Source organism: Antedon mediterranea, chromosome 2 (assembly GCF_964355755.1).
Source record: "Antedon mediterranea chromosome 2, ecAntMedi1.1, whole genome shotgun sequence".
Lineage (NCBI taxonomy): Eukaryota > Metazoa > Echinodermata > Crinoidea > Comatulida > Antedonidae > Antedon > Antedon mediterranea.
In genome coordinates, this window is record NC_092671.1 from 983,066 (window position 1) to 996,990 (window position 13,925).

Below are 13,925 nucleotides of genomic sequence, written 5' to 3' on the forward strand. Positions count from 1 at the left end.
TAATATTGATTAATAATATGTTTATATATCATTGCACTGAAATGTAGCATTTGATAATGATAATAATGACGATGATGATTGTTTTATTTAAAAAAATGTTAAAATTGAATAATGTAGAAAGGCAGCAAATGTGTTTCACATCAAAACCTTGGATAGGGCATTAAAATGTTAAACACAAATTGAGAGACAAACATCTAAAAGCGGTATATAACTATAAACACTTAACATAATTGGAATCTATTACTTAAAGATGTTCTGGGTTTAGAGTGTATCTGTGCTTTAAAGCTTTTTCTACACTATCAAACCTTTTTTGACAAAAACATGTGATGTGCCCATATAACATGTACATAATTATCATATTTGGGCAAATCACACTTTTTTGTCAAACTAGTTTGATAGTGTAGACACAGCTTAAAGTAATGCAAGGTTTATTTTCAACAAAAAAAGCTAATAATTAAAACGTAATTGATCTAAGTTGACATGTTCTGTATTCAAATCATTATAGACAATGTGTTAGGTACCGACTACTCTAGATATTTGATTACTAAACAATCTCCACATGTTACACAATATATAAATGTTTACAATGTCATACCAAATTCTCCCTAACACAAAGACGCATATGCTAAGGTAAAAAAACAAAGTTAAATACTGTATATTATATGTAATCATGCAATCATATCTAGTGGTTAAATATATAATAATATGATTTTTACAAATTGTTAAATATAACAAATACATTCACATGATATATAGGCTATTGAGTTAGTTAGGCCTATTATTTACCATCCCTTCCAGTGCTGTTGAAACTGTTCATATACTGTACATATCATATACTACTGTATGTAATGTTAGCCTGGAGTGGTGTATGTACTAACAGTAGTATGTAAAAGGCAGCAGCAGAATGCTATGACTTGATACTATTTATTAAATGTCATTAACACATTACTCATAAACAAATATAGAATATTACTCTTTCACATCAAAACCTTGGAGTTTTCACACACCAGAGTACGAGTTGACGCCCCAGTGTGTGAAAACGTCATAGAGTTTTCACACACCAGAGCACGGGTTGACGCCCAAGTGTGTGAAAACGTCATAGAGTTTTCACACACCAGAGTACGGGTTGACGCCCCAGTGTGTGAAAACGTCATAGAGTTTTCACACACCAGAGTACGGGTTGACGCCCCAGTGTGTGAAAACGTCAGAGTTTTCACACACCAGAGTACGGGTTGACGCCCCAGTGTGTGAAAACGTCATAGTTTTGTTAGGGGTAAACGAACAACATTATAATATAAGCTAAAACTACATATATTATAGATACCTAAATGAAATAACAATACTGTATTGACACAATTTCTAATCTAACATTTGTTTGATACGTACCATATTTTCTGTCGTCAACCGTGTGATCTCGTGTTGCGCAATGGCATTCACACGATCCTCTGGTTTCAATTTCAAATTCTGTGGACGAAATTTTAGAATGTTTTTTTAAAGTTATGATGATAATGGTAATGATAAAGCCGACATCATGGTGATGATAATGGTGATGACTTTGATGATGATAATAAAGACAATACTTGTCTTCTGTGACAACAACTTTATGATTCTTACCTCTCCAATAATTTCTTGTTGTCTGTCATTGTCTTTCATTACTTTCTTCACTTCTTCTTTCAATTCCTTTACTTCATGTTCGTGGTTCTTTGTCTGTGCTTGTAACTCTTTTTCAAGAATTCTAAAAAAAATGCAAAACATTTTTATAAAAAAGTCACTTTTGTCACCATAAATAACATTTATGGAGAGTGATGGAAAATACTTGATGATGATGATTATTAACCTACAATAGAATAAAAACCATACTGATATGAGGTGAAACAATGCTTAATGTAATTGTTCAAATATTATGTATTTCTTACAATGAATTTAAATTAAATAATATATATATTGATAATAGAAACATTTTTAAAAGGCATAAATCATGTAATAGTATAGCAACATCCAAAAGACATTCTTAAGATGCATTGTACCAGTTGACTACTTAAGTCAGTCATAAAGTTAAGTACGAAAGTAGATGTAACAGAATCCCTAGAATCAAATTATTAGAGTGCATGCAACATGCATTCTATACAAACAAGATATGCCCTTTATGTAGATTGTCTTATTTGCATAAATGCAAATGCTATTTTTGGAGGTTTACACCTTCATACATTACTTAAGGTACTTATAATATTAAAACCCTTATGAATATGATAAATATGTAATTTACATATTCTTATTATCTAATAGTAATACCAGATAACCAGATAATATCAGATCATTGACTATTCATACTGGATGTAACACCTGTACTATGTTCAAATGCAAATACTTATTATAGAACAAAACAGCATGCATATAAAATAATTTCCATTGTTAAAGTAAACACCAACTACACTGTTGCTATTTCACCCTCTCTCAATAAAATTATATATTTTAGAAACCGAAATGTAATTTTAATTAGCAAAACAAAACAAGCTTAATTGAATGAAAGTAGTTAAGTTAGTGCTAAGAACGGTGCTAAGCTATCCTATTGGTGAAATGCAAGAGATTGAGTGCGCTGAAAACAAGCTGAAAGAGGAAGAAACGTGATTGGATGATGAGTAAACCAATAGGTGGAGGTTACTCACAATTTTTGAATCAAAAGATCATTTTGTATTTCAGCTAGATCTCCGTATTTATGTACAGTGTCATGTAAGCTGGACTGACTGACTGATAGTGCTGTGATTAAACTAACAGGACAAAAACACACACATTTAACAGTAGGTTGTGAGTAGGGGTGTAGGGTAACTAGGGTGTAGGGTAACTAGGGGTTGAGTAGGGATATAGGGCAGTTAGGGTATAGGGCAGTTAGGGTGTAGGGTAGCTAGGGTGTAGAGAAGCAGGGGATAAGAGTAGAGTGTGAATATTTGGCAAGGATGATTAAAAACATAAATCAAGTAGGGGTTATATGATGAGAGAAGACTAAGCTTGGTTCCAACTTAGACACAACGTAACAAATGGTTACTTGACCAATCATGATGCGATGGCTCATCCAAACTGTTGCTTGGGATTGGTCAACTCACTTGCATTGTACCTGCATCATTGCATTACGTCCAAGTGAGAACCAAATTTTACATTTCACTTCTATTTTATAGAGAGCGATAGAAGGTTTGGTGTCCATTTATATATGGAAACTGGTTTTTTCATGTTGAAATTGTTAGAAGAAAATGTAAATGTGAAGAAATGGGACAAGTGACAAGATATTAATGTGACAAGTGACAGAGTGGCATGGAATGTCACTGAGACAGGAAGGTACATTCAAAGTGCGAGGGGAAGAGATTATTGGGGAAAAGGTAAATATACATTAACATACAACAAACAACTTTTTATATTTACAAAACAACATTGAACATTAGTTAGGTTTATACCTATTAGCTTACTTAATATATCAACACTACGTCTTTGTTAAATAATAATAATAATATAAATATTAAATATATTTCAATATCAAAATGCATTTTTTGCATGCAATAATAAAAACACCAATATTTAGTTTAGTTTTTATTTAAATTCATGCTGTAATATTCATTTTTCTTTGAGTAAACACCTAAAGAACCACTGCTGAAGAAAATTTGCATTGCTGTATTTTTGTGAAGTCTAGATAAATATCATACAATCCAACTTTATTAAGAAAAAAATAAATTGATTTGATCCACAGAGACAAGCAAAATTTGTGTATGAATACCAGGGAGTTGTTATTCCCTGTGAATACATACATCTAGAAATACATACTGTTCACATACATTAATGTGTACAATTGAAATACATACTGTTCACATACATTAATGTGTACAATTGAAATTCATTAGTTATTTGAGGCAGCGTTTGTTCTTATGACTTACTAAATATTTTAGTTTTACCATAACCCAGTGAATAATCTCAGTTCTTTGTATGAAGAATGAATGGATAACAAAATATGCTTCTTATAAAACAGTTAAAATGAAACAAAATATAACCTACCAAGTTGTCATCAGTAATTTGCTGTTAACATTTATACAAACCCTCAATATATCACTACGCATACACACACCACCACGCGCATATACCTACCACCAATATTTTTGTATTTTTTATATTTTGTACTGTTTGAGCTTGTCAACAACAAAAAATAGTTTGGACCAATAACTAACAGTATTCTGTAAACACTTACTGATTGGTCATTTTCAACGACTGGTACGCCATCTCCAAGTCACCATCTTTATTCAAATCTTCAGCTGCTTGGTCCACATACAACTGACGGTCAGTGTTAGTTCCAGCGTCCACGACATCTGGTGTGGCCACTTCTCGATGAACTATTTGCTCAGTCTTTAATTTAATGATTTCATCACGATGTTTTTCATTTTCAAGATTCAATACTTCAATCTGCTGGTTGAAGACTTTGATGACTTGAGATCCATCACCTTCAGATGCTTTTTCTAAAGACTCTTTGTACATTTCTACTTCTTCTCTTAGTTTATTATTATCTTCTTTTAGTCGCTGCATCTGTAAATGTAATTCATTTTAAATAATAATGAAAAGTGTCCTCGGTTTCAAAATATTATTTTTCTGGGTCTTCTTCTGGCTTATGCTTTATAGAGCTTCATTGATGTTATGTTGAACAAATAAATAAAATTATTATTACCGATCTCAACCTCTTTGTTGTTATATCACTCATGACCAAAAGCTAAATGTTTCAGCCAAAAGAATTTACCTGTAGGTTTGTGGTGTGAATTTCTTTCTCTAAACCATTGGAACGCTCTTTGTTAACATCATCCTTCTTTTCTAAATCAACCTCTAACTGCTTCTTTTCTTTTTCTAAATCTTTTAATCGTTTTTGCAATTTTAAGAAGATACTCATATCCATACTGGCCTTTTCTTCGCCTTGTTCCTAAAATGATACAATTATTTTAGGTTTAAAAATGTATGACAACTTGATAAAATTTGAGCTAAAATTTAATTGTGTAAGTGTAAATAAATTAATAAGAAATAAATAATAAAATGCTGTGCTCATGCATAAATATTTGTATAAATTATTTTTGTTTATCTCCGCCTGCTAGTGGAATTTTTTTTTAAATCTCTGTTGGCTGTGAACTGAAAAAAAACATACCTCAATTTCTCTATCTACAGTGTCGGTGTCATCTAAATCAGTAGTGCTTAGCGTACCATACCCAGATTCACTTCCCTCCTTCACATCTATCACAATTTGCCTTTCTACTGGATGCGATTCTATCGTTTTTACTTCCGTTTCTAAACTTTTCACTTCATCTTCCAGGTTTTGTTTTCGTTGTTCTAGCCGCGTGTAATCTTGTACCAGTTTTTGATGATTGTATCGTTCATCTTCTAGATCTTTACGAAGACCCGCAGTTTCATCTTCAACTTGTTTTTTAATTTCACCTAAAATAATATCAATTTGTCTAATGTTTACCATGTTTCCTAATTTTAATTTCTCTATAGCTTTGTGACTTTATGTGACAAAAAATGTGATGTGCCCATATATGGACATGATGATGTCAAAACACTAACATATTTGGGCATATCACTACCATATTTAGAAAGCATACTGTATGTGTGTAGATATGTATATAATTTAACACTGTTAGTGACATTGGTACGTACCTTCCATTCTCTCGCCTTGTTCTTTAAGTATATTTTCTTTTTCAAGAACATCTTTCCTTAACTTCTCACTTTCTGCTTCTAATAATTTTTTCTCCTAATAAAAAAAAAAAAAAAAATTAACAAGAGTTGTAGATCAATTTCTTTAAACAATGGAAAACACATTTGATTTAGAAAAAAATTCAAAATTGACAATTTTTCACTGTATTCATCATTAACGATCAATGATTAGTTCCCATTCCCTGTGAAGTTTTTGAGTTGTGCGTAGCATATACATTTTCCAAATGCAGTTGACTTATTAAATATAATTGTAGCAAAGTACTAATAATAGCTCGCATACAACAAATATCTTCTCCAATCACAAACAAACAATCTCATATAAGCTCGCAATCAACTATCCAATGTATTTCCAATCACACACAAACAATCTCATATAAGCTCGCAATCAACTATCCAATGTATTTCCAATCACACACAAACAATCTCATATAAGCTCGCAATCAACTATCCAATGTATTTCCAATCACACACAAATAATCTCATATAAGCTCGCAATCGACTATCCAATGTATTTCCAATCACACACAAACAATCTCATATAAGCTCGCAATCAACTATCCAATGTATTTCCAATCACACACAACACAAAAAATCTCAACTTTGATCCTCTCAATAATTTCCTGCAATAAACTCCAAGAGTGGATAAGTATAATGATAAATACTGAATACTGGTAAAACATTTCAGTCCTGTAAAGGTAAAACAAGACTCAAGTAAGTCTCAACAATGACAATAATGATAACGTTGATTTTGATAAATGATCAATTATAATTAATTGATGACACCTTCTTCTGTTGAAAATTAATTTCAAAATGACAACAATGTGGAAAACAAACAAAAAACAAGATAAAAACAAGATGGTCTGTCCTTGCATCCTTTATTGCCAACAGAATTAAAAACTAATAATTTGATAAAATAATTATATTTTTTAAATATTGTACTGACTCTAGTATAAGGTAAGGACCAACATTTTCATAAAATAAGATGAAAATAACTTGGTGGATGGACTTAGACTGAGACCAAGGAAGAGTGAAATTACAATGATGTCACTCTTCTCGGCTGAGACAGTACAGTATTAATTAATAATAAAACATAATGTTCTAATTTTAAAACAAAGGGTCAGGATAAACAAAGACAGACCACATAACAAACAAAACATAAACAAATAAACAAGACAGTATCTAGACCAAGCACTAATGATTGTTCCACAGGCCTAGGAATACCCGTAAAGATTAGGCCAAGAACTTTGTGAGATATCTTGTAAATTGGACAACAAATAACAGGTGAAAATATACCTTCCTAAAGGTCTGTCTACACTACCAAACTTTATGTGACAAAAAAATGTGATGTGTTTATATATGGACACGATGATCTTATATCTCTACCATATTTATGCATATCATTACCATATATGGGCAGATCACACTTTTTTGTTTGATAGTGTAGACAGGGCTTTAGTGGAGATAACGATAAACTTTTAATATTACATAAAATGTAAATACAGTATGTTTACAAGGTATGTAACTAATGAAGTCTTCATATTGCACATTTTAGAAAGAAATATGAAATTACTGTGAAAAATTGTTTCCTAATTTTAAACATACTATTTGTGTAAATTCACTAATTATTTCTACTTGTTTGAAATACTATAAAAATGCCTGCACTTTATTTACATTTCATGATTTTAAAAGTTTTAAGCTGAATGCAAAATAAGTAATAATTTTATGGTTTCTATTTTTAAAAATGGTAATATTTTAAAAAGTTTATGTGTTTTATACTTAATTAAATATATATTATATAGATTATATTAATTAAACTAAATATATTTATAATTAAAATGTATTACTGTTTGATTGAGTATAGAGAACTAAGTACATTTGCCCGAACTTGGTGGCTTATGCTCTATTTAACACTGGATGTGGCAAAGTGGGATTGTACAGGAGTTATTAGTAAGTTAGTTTGGTATATAACTGGCTTATTAATGATAAAAACGTAGTGATTGTTAGTATACTAGCACTGTGAATGTATTAGTGAACAATACACAAATATCAATAAAAGTTACTTTATTATTGAATTTGTAATATACAGCCTACCAATAATAGTATTATTGCATTCAATGTATGTATGTTATTTTTAAGCTGTGATATTAGAATGAATATTAGTATGTTAGTTTTGTAATACTTTTCACATTGTTTATGTATTAATTCAGTTTTAATATAATTTAATTATTATATATTAGTATTAATATCAATTTATTATGTAAACTGAATATTTATAATAGATAGATAAATTTGTGAAAATATGATATGGCATATTATGTATATATTTTATATAAATATTGCTGTAATAATGCAGTCTCAAACTCTGTATAATACTCTGAAATCCACAAATTCTCCCAACATTTAAATAAAATTGTCCAAAGGATCTCAAAGGAACTCCTCCCAACTAAAGTAATTGAATCATCAATTCAGACCCAGTTGATTGGTGTCCAATATTGAAAAAGTGTAAATCTAATATATAAAATATAAACAGCTTTGCATAGATATATAAATGATTTCAGCGGTGCAATTGTAGGGTGTGATTTTTTTTTTTTGAGCATTTTTTTTTTCCATTGAAATGTCAAATAATATGCTGAATTTAATGTTTTGCAATATACTTAAACAAATTTAGAAGATAGAGGAGCCAAGCCACGTAGGCCGCACCTGGATAAGCCTATGACTAGCTATCATGGACATATGGAAGACGGAAACATTGAGGTGAGATTTACAGAATCACTCAAGTTATCAACCACTCAACACAAAATATCATGTCACAACCTCATAAAAACGCTCTCGCATCACATTATATAATATTAGCCTGGCAGCAAATTTTGTTTCAAGATTAGCTTATGAAGACACCACAACTGCTATTAGTATATTGTTAATATACGCACAACCCTAAATGGAATGTTATTAGCTGAAATATAAGTTATGTTAATAATAAAATATATAAAAATATATAAAATAGCACCTTTAAATGAAAGTTTTGCACATTAAAACAATATATATATATAGTCAACAATTAGTAGCTAACTACTGCAGAAGTATTAAACAGGAAAGGGATTTTTGAAAGGCAATTTGGATGGAATGATACAAGGTGTTCTTTTTATTATTGTACAAACTACTTTAGTTTCCATGCTAAAATATCATTAAAATAAAGGAATGAGAAATGAGGTTACTAATCCTTATCAAGGTGTTGTAAGACTGTTGCCATGATCTTGGCAAAACTTAAGTACATTCTGTAAACCTGTCTACTATCTAATCTAAAATAAGGCTTCACCTGATTAAACTGTTCTTGTGCAGCTTTCATATCTAATAAGAGTTTGTCTCTTTCGGTTCTCGTCTCGTCTAACTCGCGTCTCAACTTTGTAAGTTCGTCTTCCATCTCTACCTTCTTTTTCTGCAGCACGTCAACTTCTCCTCCGCGGCTTTCCATTTCTTTAACTTTTGTTTCTAGTTTTATTATAACTTCCTCTTTTTCTTTATTCATTGATGACACCTTTGCCTAGAAAAATAAACATATATTATCAATTAATGGGGAGAAAACAGAAAATTAATTTCAGTATTCTACTATCCGTTTTTTAGTTTTCAATCCTGATTTGAATAACATAATTTAAAATATATTTATTGCAAACAAAAGTAGAAATATGAATATATTATGTAGTTTTAATTTACTCTTAAAAATAAATAAAAAGAAGCTAATATAATGGAAGAAGCAGAGATGTCCCTGAGTAGAATACAGTATCTCATGCTAATACCAGGGAGTTGTTAACAACACCCGGGTAATACCATAGAGATCTCTATGGTATTACCAGGGACTTGTTAACAACACCCTGGTAATACCATAGAGATCTCTATGGTAATACAAGGGAGTTGTTAACAACACCCTGGTAATACCATAAAGATCTCTATGGTAATACAAGGGAGTTGTTAACAACACCCTGGTAATACCATAGAGATCTCTATGGTAATACAAGGGAGTTGTTAACAACACCCTGGTAATACCATAGAGATCTCTATGGTAATACAAGGGAGTTGTTAACAACACCCTGGTAATACCATAGAGATCTCTATGGTAATACAAGGGAGTTGTTAACAACACCCTGGTAATACCATAGAGATCTCTATGGTAATACAAAGTTCAAGATAACTCTTACAATATTTGGTTTGGAAACTTTATAGCACCTACCTGTTGATTAAGTTTCTGTTGAAGTTCAATGATTTTATTTTCCATTCCTATATTTAGTTTCTTAAAATGTTCAACAGACTTGGCTTCAATCTATAAGAAAAGTGAATTATTTCAATGTGTTGATATGCTTCAGTGAACAAGTGACAATTTTGAATGCCTTTTATACGCTTGAATGGGCAAGTTGACAATTGAAATGTTACAAACAATTTTATGTCTATTACTGTAAAATGAAAAGGTTGTTGTCAACAAGAAAAGAAAATATCTCTGTTTTGAACACCTTACTAGAAAAATCACCTAACTTGAAAAAAGTGAAATATCAGGAGAATTTGTGAAAGCATAGAGGGCGTTAATAAATAAAAATACTATAGAACGCTCTATATATATGACTGGCTGGTATTAAGAATGCCTCTAAATATTCATACTATTATTAGTTATCCGCACCTTGTTATTAATATTATTATATAATATGAATTCCCAGAAGTGGCCTAGCAGAAGAGCCTAAAAAATGATACAATATGTTTTTTTCCCATATCAAAATTAATCTACAAATTTGCACTCTTGGCGGGAGACACAGGATTGACTTAGAATATCAGAAACCTCCTACGATTAGACTTCTTATAGAAGACTTTTTGAAGTCTGCCTTACTACAGCACATCACCACCATAATTTGGAATGTCAATAAATGTATTATGTCTAAAACCATGTGAAATTTAAGTTAAGTAAATTGCAAATCCAATTAAAGTGCTTTGTCTCAACTCCTACGAACAATAAAAACAAATGTAGAATGATATGTTGAATATAAAAAAAGGAAAAATACAGATACCTTAAGTTGTTTCAATTCTCTCTTTGCATACATTCTTCTTGTACAACATTGTAATAATATAATCGCTTTGCGTGCTTTTTGATAAGATCTCCTGGCAAGCAATCCTCTTGTGTATCTTTGTATCGTTGTGGCTCGTGCTTCCCGTAGTACTTCTTTGTAATAACGACGACCGTACATACCACGAGTGAAAGCTTGGATGGTAACGACCGCCCTCCTGATATGTAAGTAAGCCTTGCGCTGCCTGTAACGCCGCCATGCTTTCTGTAGACGTATAGTTGCTTTAGTTCTTCGCATGAATTTCACCAATCTATAAAACAAAATTGTGAATTTTATTGTTCCTTGCTTAATTTTTTTTATATTTAATAAAAGCCAAGAATCTATAATACTAAATAGAATATTAACGATCAATAAAATAATAATAATAATTGCTTATATAGCACTTTACCAAGTTGATCACATACTTTGTTTCAGATATAAACAAAAAAAATTATCAATCTCTTATTTAAAAAAAAATATGTTTAAATCACCTTCTTGCATTTGTGGCTCGAATATGTTTCTGTAAAACAACAGTAGCTGCCTTCAACCGCTTATAACGCTTTCGTTGTAAATATCCACGTACTGTCTTCTGCATACGTACACAAGCCTTCTTTAACAGGTCTGCTCTCAATTTCTCCATGTAAGCAACTTGTCCCGCACGGAAGAAAATCTTTGTCTTTCCAAACTGATATTTGTCAGGATTCTAGGTTAGGAAAATTAAAAAAGTTATTTTTTATTATCGTTAAACAATGTTGGTTTCTTTATTGTGCTGAATTAATCAACTGAATTGAACAATTTTTTGGGTTACTATTACTAATAAAAGCAGTTAGAGGAGAGAAGACCAATAATTACCCGTTGATATACATGTAGTGCTTCTCTCCATTTAAAATACATTCTGTAATCTATCAATATATATTCATAAATCCAAAGGCAAATTACTGAAAAATTTAAAATGTTGTGGGTATCAGTGGCTGGATCTCGACAATGGAGATACAAAAAACAAATGCGAGAAGCTAAATCAAAACAATAAAGTAAAACAGCCAGAAAAGTTAGCAGAGCTTTCGGGCAACACTAACCCTTGTATTCTATTGTTTTGCTTTTCATTATTCTAGCAATGACAAACTTACTGTTATTAATCTTGTTAGAGTTTTCTCTGCACTTCCTCGCATATTATTCCTATTTGCTTCTTTCTTTATCATAAGAACTCGGTATCTTGAGAAAAACTCTGGATAAGTCCACCTGTAATATACAAAATCATGTTACTCTGCCCTTTGTAACAAATTTTATCTCATTATCATATTCCTCTTGAAACATACTCCCATAATGCAATAATCAGAGCAAATTTTCAACAGAAACCCAACCAGAATTGTCAATTATTTGAACAGAAACAGAAAGAAAAGCCACTTCATAAATATTTATGAGTCTGTTAGATGCAATAATGGTTCCAAGCGACTGATATACCCTAAAATGGGCCTAAGGAACAAACTAATAGAATTCATTGTTTTTATAATTTAACAAGAAGATATGTCATATAACAATATTAAAAGTATGTTCACCTTGATGGAAATCCTGCGGCACTGATTCTGATCGTTTCCAACACACCGCAAGCTCTTAGTTGTTCTACCGCCCTCTTGGGTTCATAACAGAACGATTCTTTCAAATCATTTGGTTTAATGCATCTCACATAATGAGGAGTTGTACTGTTTAGTTTGGTCATCAAAATCTTTAAAGAATCTCGGAACTAGAACAAAAAAGCATTTTAAAATATGATAAATATTATTATATTATGATAAAATAATATAACATCTTAACTTGCTAGCTAAAATCAAAGTCAACTGTGTCTTGGGTTCACTGTACAGTTACTATACACTTTATTTTATCTATAACCAAATTCTTTTTCACCTCACCTTAAAATTACCTCATGCAATTTGTTTGCAGTATATATCATTATCAACCAGGTAACTCACCATTTACAGTACAACTACAACCATGCTAACTACTGTGTGTCATTTTTTCCTATTTATTTGTAGCCACAACCATGGGCAGGCAAGCAAGTTATCCCATGCTATACAGCATCTAACCTAACGCTAGCCTTTCCATCCATTATCTTACTACACTTAAGCTTCATTCCACAGCCTCTTTAAACGTGAGTGCTAGAGGTTGTGTGTGAGTTTAACGCTAGGACAATCACAAACCACCACCTGTGTATGTAGATCACTGTATATAATGATCTTAAATTAACTGTGAAATCTCCACCACCTGTTAAATTATATACTCATTAACATCGATTCTACAATGACATTGACACCTGTGAACACAATGAATACCTGTATCAATATACACCACCTGTGATTCATGATTTAGAAAATACACATGTATGTCACATCAAATGAAACAAGTATAGTATTAGATGAGCCTCATAAGATATACATTTTTTAAATGGTTCAATAAGCATTTTAAATTATTATTTTGTATCAAAAGCATAACTTTTTTTGTATCAAAAGCATAACTTTAAAAAATGTATAAAATAGGAATTTTTCTTGTCCTAAGTACTGCTACCATTCGGGTTGCTTAAGTATGCACTCAATATATTTTTTCATAAAGAATATAAAGCTATGGCAGAATAAAGTAGAAATTGACTACTAAATATTATGATGATGATGATCTCCAGGAAATCTTGATTTATTTATGTGATTTAAAGTACTTACTAAATATTCATTTGTACAAATATGAAACAACAGAGGGCAACAAGATGCTTACAATTAGAGTTGGTGACGTAATACCCTCTGCAACCACCCTCCATTCAGGGATTGCGGTAGATGCTGAACCTATCACAATTGTAAGCATCTGTTGATGTTCTATACGCTATATATTGCTTAACACTTGAATGGACAATTGATCTATTGTGTTATTAACCTATTGATATTAGTGAATATGTTGTATGTTAGTATAAATAGTGTTCACACTTTGTTAATTAAGGTTAAGTTTGTGATAAATAGGAACTACAAATTACTAACTGACAAATCTTAAACACATCAAATTCAGTATACAGTATTATTATATTTTGCCGGGTGTACTGTATAATGTGCAAAGAGTACATGCAAGTTATCA

At 31.1% G+C, this 13,925-nt stretch overlaps 1 protein-coding gene across 3 annotated transcripts in view; it reads right to left on the reverse strand.

The window, feature by feature from the left end:
* The window catches only part of LOC140039990 (unconventional myosin-Va-like), a 43,924-nt gene that overhangs the window by 7,007 nt on the left and 22,992 nt on the right, over positions 1-13,925 (reverse strand). For all 3 annotated transcript variants that reach the window (XM_072085591.1, XM_072085592.1, XM_072085589.1), the window contains 12 exons: positions 12,371-12,555; positions 11,942-12,053; positions 11,306-11,517; positions 10,779-11,085; positions 9,956-10,045; positions 9,047-9,271; positions 5,674-5,767; positions 5,165-5,451; positions 4,769-4,945; positions 4,229-4,560; positions 1,615-1,735; positions 1,387-1,464 (listed from right to left, as the gene is read on the reverse strand). In XM_072085591.1, coding sequence (XP_071941692.1) covers positions 1,387-1,464; positions 1,615-1,735; positions 4,229-4,560; positions 4,769-4,945; positions 5,165-5,451; positions 5,674-5,767; positions 9,047-9,271; positions 9,956-10,045; positions 10,779-11,085; positions 11,306-11,517; positions 11,942-12,053; positions 12,371-12,555 — 2,220 coding nt within the window. The remainder of the gene's footprint in view (positions 1-1,386; positions 1,465-1,614; positions 1,736-4,228; positions 4,561-4,768; positions 4,946-5,164; positions 5,452-5,673; positions 5,768-9,046; positions 9,272-9,955; positions 10,046-10,778; positions 11,086-11,305; positions 11,518-11,941; positions 12,054-12,370; positions 12,556-13,925) is intronic.